Raw genomic sequence first — 10,754 nt, 5'->3', positions numbered from 1 at the left:
TCCCTCCTCCCCTTCTGTATCTCTCTTCGCTTTTTTCTTTTTCATCGTCTTTAAAAACACAAATAAATAAATAAATAAAGGACGACATTCTTCGTCATTTAACCTTCAAAACGATCTAAATAGCAAAGTTGCCGTCGAGACCGGTGTATTCCCTGCAAATTGCTTTGTCCCGTTAACGTTAAAGCTCGCGTCGTTCTTCCTCTTCACTCTCTTAAAAACTCTTCAGGTTTTTCCAGCTGAGCGATTCAGGCTGAGGCGGGCGCAACCGCACTAGAGGGGAAGTCAAGTCGTGCCGGACTGGCGCGGTATCCTCGCACGGTTTACAAGTAAAGCAAGACCGGACTCGCGTTTAATAATGCTTTGAAAATGATGGAATATGCTGATTTTAAAAGTTGACCTGGGATTTCTAGTTGTCAGGTGTCGAGGCATGGCTTTCCTTGTAACTTGCTTATTTTTGTCTTGGTGAGTATGGCAACTCTTTTCTCTGCATGTTCTCGGACTTTTACGCATCTTAACCACAGACTGTGGATGCTTGTGCCTTTGAGAAACTCAGTATATTCAACTGATTTTCTGTCTGTTGAAATGAGCTTTGAGCAGTGCATATGTACTTTAGTTACAGTGCTAGCAGTGTTTGGGGAAATCAGCACAGTGAGACCAGTATATATTTGGATAACATCACGCGTATATTGGATAGATTACTGGATGGCTATGACAACAGACTGCGACCTGGATTTGGAGGTATGCTAATGGACGTATTATATTGTATTTTGTATAATATTGCCTCATGATGATTAGATCCATATCCTTCCTTAAAGGATAAAGTTTTACTCAACTAGTTGTGTGTATCTCATCTAGTTTACGTTATCTCTTATCCGTTTTCCCCCTCTTACATTATAATAAAATCACAAGTTTACTATTAGAAACTGTTCATAAAATTATCATATCTAAAGCATACTGTTTTGTTGTGTGTTAAATACGTTTGATCTGATGTGGTTATTTTAAGTCTATAAATGGCACATTTTATACATATAACTTTATTCCTTAACCTCTTTATATTTTAAGAAATTAACAAATAATCTTGTCCAAAATTTTTGTCTGCATCAAAGCAACCACTTATCTTTCTGCTGTAGGTCCAGTTACAGAGGTCAAAACTGACATCTTTGTCACCAGCTTTGGACCTGTTTCGGATGTTGAGATGGTATGTCAACTATGTCGACCACTGAAGTACTGATATAGGATACACAAGGAAAAATATGTGGATGTTATTCACATACATGTGTTTGGTTGATTGTAAACAAAGAGCATGTGAAAACAAGATTTCACTGCAATGTATATGGTCTCTCAACCTCAACTCATGTTACTCCCAGCATTCATTATTCCAACATTTGGGCAGGATGTCATTAGTGCAGCTTAGGATTTTAATCTGGTTCACAATCCCCCCCCTCCTCACTCCACCATAGCGATGTGGCTGATGTTAGGATGGAATAGGCGGGCTACTTCTGCCACGGGATAGGCTGAGTGATGTATGTCTGTTGTACTCTACTCTCTTTGGTCTTAAGCTTTAGATACTGCTACACAGCCTCTAAAGCCTACTAGAACTGCCATGTGATATGCTAGGGGCAGTTCTATAGAGGGGTATGTAAAGCTTTTAAAGGGAAGCAAGGCCATCCATGTGATCTAAAAGCTGGATGGACTCATAATACTGACTTACTGCTGACTCTACAGATGAAATAAACTGTGTCTATTTTAACTGTGTATTAATAATGAATTACTCAATCAGTTCACTTAACTTTCAGAGCTGGTAGGGAATAAAACATGGAAAACAGAAAAGGTAAATTTGCAACAATTGAAGAAAAATTGTATATATATATATATAAAGGTGACCAAAGTGTACGTTATGCTATGTCTTGAGGGTTTTCATCATAAACAAGGTTTTAGTTTTGGCAGTATTGGCATTAATAACAGAATCCTCCAGAAAGAAAAAGAGAGTGAGAGAGAGAAAACAATTCATCACATTGCCAATACTCTATCCAGCAGGTTCCTTCGAAACCATGGCTCACAAACCCATCTGCCATTCTCTCCGGGGGAAGCAGATAATAATGGCAGGAGATAGTAGATGCAGCACCAGCAGTAGGAGTGGTCATAGTAGTAGTAAATAAATTCGTAACCCACGCTCTCACCTCCATCCAGGAATACACCATGGATGTGTTCTTTCGCCAGACGTGGATTGACGAACGACTAAAATTTGAGGGCCCCATTGAGATCCTGCGGCTCAACAACTTGATGGTCAGCAAGATCTGGACACCGGACACATTTTTCCGCAATGGCAAGAGGTCGATCTCTCACAACATGACTACCCCCAACAAGCTGTTCCGCATCATGCAGAACGGAACTATCCTCTACACCATGAGGTAACAGTGCTGGACAGTGAGATTCAAACCTAGCCAAGACCGGAATAGAGCACAGACCTGGATAGCAAATTAGATGAACAGGCATCCAAGAATATGCACAGACATGAAAAGAAACAGCATGCCATTCCAAAAACAAGATATGTGCCATCTGATACTGAAAACAGCCCTGGAAAGCGATTCAAACAAACATGATTCCAGCTTTGTTCCAAAAGGAGATATGTGGAATGGAAAAAAAAGCCCCTAGAGTCAATAATGGCACAAAAACAGATTTTTTTGTTTTTAATAATTAGATTATCTAAGTGGATGAACTCTAAAACATTTAAAAGTAAATAAAAAAAGGCTTTATCTAAGCAAATTTGTAAACTATAATACAATAAAGGGATGGCACCTTTATATCTACATTACAGATTTTAAGAGGGTGGGGTGGGGGGCTGTAGACAAGATGGCAGAAACAAACCAACTTGTTTGTTTTTTTTATTGTTTTTTTACACATATGAAGTAGTGCTACATTTATTGGTTCACTGGCTGAAAAGAAGACACATTTGAAGACTGACAGAGGCAATAGATGTTTAAATAACAAATAAGCTAACTGTAGTTTTGTGAGTACAATGATGCCGTTTCTATAATCTTAGCTTGAATTTTGTCCTCGTGTTAGCTTTAGGTAAAAGATCTTGTACCTGAACTTTTGTGAATTACTTCATCTTAAAGTTTTTAAAATAAAGTAGTTTAACTTGAATCATTTCATTTGGGATCAGTTTCCCTCCTCCGTCTGTGAGCCTGAGAAATTTCCTCAAAGCTCTGATCTGCTTATTAGCTGTGAATTCTTGTATAAACTGTCAATCTGGTAAACAAAAATATTATAACAATACTGTCAGTAGAACTGAATAACCTAAGTCATTTATTACATTAACAATAAAACCAATATAACGTCATTGGAAATGTTTTAACACCTAAGGATATTATTAAGATGTTGTGTTCTGTGAATTTTATAACTTGAATAATTCCAGAGAATCAAATGTGTTTTACAAGTAAAGAAACAAATAAATAAAATAAAATTAATAAAAATAGAAAATAACTTTAAGTTATTATTAAAAATAAAGTTATGAAAATATGTAAGTATATGTTTTACTTACGAGCAGACAACAAACACGGGATTCTTCCTCTGCCATTAAAAAAAATAAAAAAAATAAAAAATAAATAAATAAATAAATAAAAACATCCTTTATGAAATGTATTATCCACTGTTGTCCTTCACCAAGTTGTGTGCTCACCACAGTCAAATGGTCTTGCAGGTTTTAGGTCCTCTATGTTACCAAAAATATTGAATAAGCCTATATTCTGTACTTTTATTTATTTTTTGCTATAATGCTGAATGGCACCACACTTGAAAGAACAGTGTTTATAAAGCTAGTATGAAATATAAATCATACACTTAATTAAACTGTTTTCTATTCCTACAGATTAACTATAAATGCAGAGTGCCCCATGCGTCTGATGAACTTCCCCATGGATGGCCATGCCTGCCCACTTAAGTTTGGGAGTTGTGAGTTAGTTTTTTTTCAGTCTTACTCACCGGACAGATGGTGTCACTTTCAATCACTGATCACTCTGTCACTGAGCAAATGACTGACAAGATATCGTCAAAGATCTTAATTTGAAATGCCATACATATGTGTGTATGTGTGTGTGAATTTTTGAAAGTTTTAATTTTTAATCTCCCTTTTTATCCATGCTGTCTAGATGCTTACCCTATCAGTGAAATTGTGTACACATGGAAGAAAGGTCCTCTGTCATCTGTTGAAGTGCCACAGGAATCATCCAGTTTGCTGCAGTATGACCTTATTGGTCAGACAGTGTCCAGCGAGAGACTAAAATCCAATACAGGTGAGCAGATGTTTAACATCACCTGTCATAACGAGTGCGCAGTGGTCACTGTGTTAAAACTAAAACCTGCTAAGGACACTTTTTGAGTGGATTTGCAAAACCTTTATTAAGGATTTGCTTGAGCAATATATAGAGTTATGTCATGCATGAACTTGCATTCTTTTTAAAATGAATGCAATTTCATCATAAATAGAACAATACTTTTCACCAGTTGGTATTAATAGACTGGTGTATTCATCAGATGGCAACCGTGTCAAATAAATTCTCAGCACTGACAAATCTCTTTGGTATTTACTCTTCCAGGTGAATATGTCATTATGACCGTTCATTTTCACCTGCAAAGGAAAATGGGCTTCTTCTTGATTCAGACTTACATTCCCTGTATCATGACTGTCATCCTGGCCCAAGTCTCATTCTGGATTAATAAGGAATCAGTTCCAGCTCGGACTGTGTTCGGTAAGAGCTCCTTAAATTCACATACTCATTTAGTGTATAAACTTCAATGTGAGTTTCAAGATTAGAAAAAAATATCAGAAAAAGGGATTTTGATGTAGACTATAGAGCTAACACATTTCACACAGCCATTTACTACTTGGATTGAAATATTTGGAACGCTGAAGAACATTTTCAGTTCGTCTTCCAAAAATAACTCTGGCAAATTTTTGTAAATATTTTTTTTCTAAGTCAGGTTTTCTCAGTTCTAATTTTGCACGATTGCAGTTATATAATAGTTTCAGATTATGACAGAAAGTGAGTGCACATTAATTAGCTGAACAAAATAGCCAAGGATACATTATCCATTATTTTGTAGTGGCTTACTTATTTTTAGTAAAGTACCAAAGTATCAAAAAGCCAAATAATAAACTGTCTGGATTTATTGACTTGGACAACCCACTGGTTGACCCCACGACTCCTGATTCTCACTTTACAAACTTTAAGCAAGTATATTTTCTCTGTTTGTTGCACCCTAAATTAAACTGCAATGAGCTGTCTTTAAAATGAAACCTCCTGCAATAGAACAAAGACCACCACAGTCATCACAGTCAGTTTTTACCTTCATTATCTCTATTCCTCCTCCACTGTGGTGGAGCTGAATTAATTGGGAATAGATATCCTTTTTGAAATTGGTCATGCAAGGGCCGAGAGGGGGAGGATGTTTACTTGGCCCTTTTCCGAGCACTCACAGGTTCCGCTTGCTCACATTACATTACGCTACAGTTGCTACCAAGCTCTAGCCTCAGGAGCAGCAAGGGTGAGATACACTGAACAAAAACAGAGATAGACTAAGAGGAATGACAGCAACAGAAAGACAGAAAAAGCACAGATGCAAAAAGTGAGGATAATGTGCAAAAGTGCACAGATTTTGCTATCATTTTTAACTGAATTTCCCATTATTTGTAAAACTCAAGATGCAGCTGTGCACAGAAGCAGTGCTAGCCCTTGTCTTTGGAAATGAGCCAGCGCTCCAACAAGCCTCCATCTCCTTCAGAGAATAGATCCCCGTCATTAATGTTTGCATGGAAGTTGAAGCCTCATGTAGAAAGCACATCTGTGGCAACTCATTAGCCTCACTCATCCTGCTGTTCTCAATTCACTCAATACTGGCTGGAATGAAAAGATACAGACAAGCAAAAAAAACCAAAAACCCCAAAACCTGCTCATTCTCAATCTAGGACAGAGGACACAAGAGATTTTGTACAAAACAAGTTGCATTGCAAGTGATGGCCAAAAAGCCACTGCTTGAATAAATTGAATTAACACACAAGTTTTGGGTTGTGGCTAAAAGATAGACAGTTTAGTTAAGTTTGAGAAGAACAGAGAAGTTATAGGTGACCTATAGGTGTAAGAATATTAAACATACCAAGAGTGCAAAACAAACAATTATTGTGTCTATAAATTCATAATTCATTTATGAACTTTAAACACTTCTTTGACTTCACAAGACATACATTTGCTACAACAATAGAAAACAGTGAATAGTTGTGTGTATTAATCGGATAATCATTTTTTGGCAGGTAACCAGAGCTAGTGCACTCTCATTCTTTTCAGACGCACCCTAGGTTGTTTTGTTCTGGAGACAGGCCCGACACTGACAGTGCATTAAACCATACCATGTTGCGTGCTGAGTTGTCAACAACCTAAAAGCTGAAAGTCCCTTGAGCACAAGTCTTACAGACTTAATTGAGTGTGGCCTAATTTGTACCTTGCTTTTTTCCTATAAAAGCCCATAAATGCCCCAAGCATTTCATTTCTATCCTGTCTTTATACTTCATCCCTCTCCCTCCCACACTCTTTCTTTCTTTTTCTTTTGCCTCTCCCTCCTACCCTGACAGGCTTTCTTTCCATGTTCCTCCTCCCTTTTGCAATCATTTAACTTGTGCTTCAGATTGAAACAGTCAGACTGGTTGACTGTTGGAGGAGGTTGCATCTTTTACCATCAAAGTGCTGTGTAGAAAATGTTTTTGAGACATTATTAGGTGCATTAAAACCCCCATAAGTTCCTACAATGCTAATGAAAAGTGCACAGCTACAGTGCACATTTGGTAAAGCATGGGAACAGTGTTCAATGGCCCTTTATCCCTGCTTGCTTTAGCTTGATGAAAGTGAATTAGATATGTACTTTGGTAATGGGCTATTAAAAGAGATGTTCATTGTCAGCATCTTTATCTGACTTAATAAGGAAGGAATCTGGGTGGGAAAAGGGAAATCTTATCCAGTGATTAAGAACTACGGATCATTTCTATTTATGAATTAAGTCATTTTAGGGGCTATGTTTTAAACGTTATATCTAAAATGCACGTGTAATGGAGCTTTTGTGTGATAAACTACTCTTCTCCCAAATGAAAATTACTTAAAAAAAAAAAAAAAAAAAAAAAATATATATATATATATATATATATATATATATATACTCAAAGGAAATCTGTTAGTCTTAGTCTAAGCTTCAAGTTCCCACATGTTCATTCTTGCTTCTGATCATCTCTCTCCATCATCTTGTCCGTAGCTCATATTAGACAAGCAAACAAATATTAGCAAATACTATACAGCCTGGATGGCTTTCTCCAGAATGTTTATAGATATTCGGTCTCTTTTTACCGACGTGCCAATGTGGGGGCAGGGGTTAGTCTGCTTATGGACAGATTAGCATTCCCTCAAGTGACTTTTTGGCAACACTTCCTGATTTGAAATGCCACATTCTAGTTATATGCCATAAAACAGGACTGCTGCCACATGTTAAAAATATTCCATGGGAAAAAATATGCTCTGCTTGGCTCTGTTATTTTCTTGTTACATCATATACACATATATTTAATCAAAGATTTATGCCATCAACGTCTTAACTAGTGTTACACAGTATCTTTTGTTGTATGATGTGCAATGTGCCTTTTTTTAAAAGTATATCTTTCTCTGTAATATTTATAACACGATGCTAAGATTTCCATTGGGACCTGGAGGTGCAGGATTAGAAATGAACAGCTGAAATGAACAGAAAAGAACAGCTCAGGTTCAGTAATTTCAAGGGAACGTAAGAGAAAAGGATGACATGGTATGAACATGAGAAGAGGATGGACAGGGGGTATATTGGAGAAAAGATGTTAAAGATGGAGCTGCTAAGCAAAAGGAAAAAAGGAAGACCACAGAGAATGTTCATATATGTAGTAAAGGAGGACATGCAGAGGGTAGGGATGATAGAATTGAATATAAGTGATGAGGTGAAATTGAGGCAGATGATCCACTGTGGCAACCCCTAAAGGAAGCAGCTGAAGAAGAAGATGTATAAAAGTGTCAAGTTAGCTTATTATGATATTTATCAGTAACAAGTATGAGTCCATCATGATGGTTTGTTTGCAGTTTCATCATGGATACTGCTGATACTATTGATATTTTGATGAAAGTATAAAGTTGAAATCTCAAATTTAGCAACTGTATGAAGAAACTGTAAGATTTTTCCCAATATCTAGGTTAACAGTCACTGGACTGAATTAATGGTGATTTAGTTTTATGTCACACACAAAATAAAATATCTGTACATCTGCATAATATGAACTATAATATAATCAGGTTTTCAAAACAATGCCTAAGACCAGATAAAGATGGTCAGATATTTTACAAAAATGTCACACTTGATCATTTCCTTCTTTAGGAAAATGTCCCAGTATTGCATATTTGTGTGTGGATTGTTACTGTCAGTGTCTTTTTTTTTTTTTTCACTTTTTTTTACTTTTTGTGAAGCAATGAACACCTAAACATCCAGTTTTCTCAAATCAATGTTTACAGAAGTGCTTCAACTTTGCGTTGTTAGTGGGCTTCCTCATGAACTGCTTGTCCAGATCCTTCCACATCATTTCTGCTGGATTTGTCAGAACCTATACCTGATAATTCCAAAAAATAATCTTTCTTTTACTGCAAAAACATTTTGGTAGAACGACCGATCAGTGTTTGTTTACTGGTTGTCTTTTTCTTTAATGTTTTCTCTGGTAAAATTAAGAATTTATTGTTCCATCACTGATGGCAAGCTACCCTGGACCAGATGCACCAAAACATGCCCAAACTACAATACTCCCACCACCATGTTTCACAGATGGGATAAGGTTCCTTTGCTGGAATGCAGTGTTCTCCTTTCTCCAAACATAAACTTCTCATTTCAACAAGAAAGCTCAATTTTTGACTCATATACATCAATAAAATGTGTTCAGACAGCCCTTTGGCTGGTAATCTTTAGCAAACTGCAGGTTTACAGTGATGATCTGTTTGAACAGCAGTGCTTTCTCTTTAAAATCCTGACATGCGTAAAATAGTTTTTTCTTTTCTTTGGTGTTAAACACCATCGTAATAAGTGGTGTGAAGATTTGGGTAAAATGATAAATGATTTCTAAGATTTGATCTACAGATTTTGAGAAAAAAAAGCTCAATTTAAACAGGCAGGCTCAGCATCCTTATTTAACAATATATCTACTGCTGTCTCCTTCCCATATGCAGGTATCACCACTGTCTTGACGATGACAACACTCAGCATCAGTGCCCGCCACTCACTCCCTAAAGTCTCCTATGCCACAGCCATGGATTGGTTCATTGCTGTTTGCTTTGCCTTTGTCTTCTCCGCCCTGATTGAGTTTGCAGCCGTCAACTACTTCTCCACCTTACAGGCCAACAGGGAACACCGGAAAGCAGCGGCCATGAAGGCAGCAGCTCAGGAGGCAGCCGCTGCAGCCGCAGCTCCCGCTGTGGCCGCAGGGAATGACGTAGAGGTGTCCTCAGTAAGTCTAGCTCACCTTTTCAAACTTCTGTTCACATGTGTCAATAAATATTCTGATAATCAACTAATTGAAGATGACCAGCCTGCTGTTGTTGCTTTCAGATAAAACATCTTAATATCACTTAATATTACAAAAGTAAAGAAATACCACCTTTACTTTTTTGCTTTTCTTTACTTAAACCAATAAAGGACATGCAGAGAGTGATGGTGTAGTATTAGCTCCAGCTTTAAACATTAGAAATTGGTTAATCCCAGCAAATGAATGAAGCATGGCATTTAAAAAATGTGGCTCAGTAGCATCTGGCTAATACTAAGCAAAGTGTATTTATTTATTGTTTTTGCACTAATTGCTCTATGAAATGGCTTGCACATATTGATATATGCTCCTGTTTGAATTACACAAATTCTAGAAATTTACTTATTAGTTTTGGTGTTTCTGAATTATAACTCACGGAAGGTGGGAAGCAGTTTTTTTGCGAAGTATGAGCCATTTGTTTGGGAAGGGCTAAAAACGCTAAAATGAGGTGGCCAAAAGTGCTTCTGGTTCTAAGGTTGAGGTATATAACATGTGCATTATGACATCATCTCTATATATTGTATATCAGGCTCTTCTCCCCACTCGTTGTGTTTATTTAGATCTGAGGTTTGACTTGACTTTTGGTATCTTGCTAAGCTTCTGTATTTTTTTTCATCCTGTCTGGCTTGTGTTTGTCTCTCTCTAGCTGACGAAATCCATTCTTTGCTCTGTGCTATTATATAACAATTCAGTGTTTCATTCTTTTCTCAGTTTATGTTGGCTCTGTCAGCATGACATAAGCACACCTGTGTGGCAAACGGAGAGCAGTAGATAAAAAAAAAATAGTAATTGTGTTTAAAAAGGCGAGTACTACAATATGCAACCTTTTGTTTAACCTACTTTGAATATAATTCTTGAATTCTGAGTTGTCTAATCCTGAGTTAGAAAAGAGTTTGCTGAAAAAGACCTGAATTACCTGAACACCTGAATTTTTTTTAGTTAACTCTGACTATAGACAAGTAAGTGTGTGACGAAGTTGTATGTATAATGAAAAAAGCCATTGTTAACTGAGCTCTGATACAATGATTCATGATGGCAGTGATATAAAGAGCAGAGCTGTCATTTTATTCCAATGAAATTTGAGCAATTAATTTATTCTTACATCTAACTTGAAAAACAGCAATGA

At 36.9% G+C, this 10,754-nt stretch overlaps 1 protein-coding gene across 1 annotated transcript in view; it reads left to right on the top strand.

The window, feature by feature from the left end:
- The first annotated feature begins 330 nt into the window (after positions 1-330).
- gabra6b (gamma-aminobutyric acid type A receptor subunit alpha6b) overlaps positions 331-10,754 on the top strand; it is a 30,677-nt gene continuing 20,253 nt past the window's right edge. Inside the window, exons 1-8 of the mRNA XM_031725958.2 lie at positions 331-462; positions 614-738; positions 1,131-1,198; positions 2,191-2,411; positions 3,872-3,954; positions 4,152-4,295; positions 4,599-4,751; positions 9,276-9,553. Of these exons, the coding sequence (XP_031581818.2) occupies positions 377-462; positions 614-738; positions 1,131-1,198; positions 2,191-2,411; positions 3,872-3,954; positions 4,152-4,295; positions 4,599-4,751; positions 9,276-9,553 (1,158 nt within the window). The 5' untranslated portion in view covers positions 331-376. The remainder of the gene's footprint in view (positions 463-613; positions 739-1,130; positions 1,199-2,190; positions 2,412-3,871; positions 3,955-4,151; positions 4,296-4,598; positions 4,752-9,275; positions 9,554-10,754) is intronic.

Source organism: Oreochromis aureus, linkage group 10, assembly GCF_013358895.1.
Source record: "Oreochromis aureus strain Israel breed Guangdong linkage group 10, ZZ_aureus, whole genome shotgun sequence".
NCBI lineage: Eukaryota > Metazoa > Chordata > Actinopteri > Cichliformes > Cichlidae > Oreochromis > Oreochromis aureus.
Note: the sequence above shows the minus strand (reverse complement) of the source record. Positions and strands in the feature narration are given on the sequence as shown.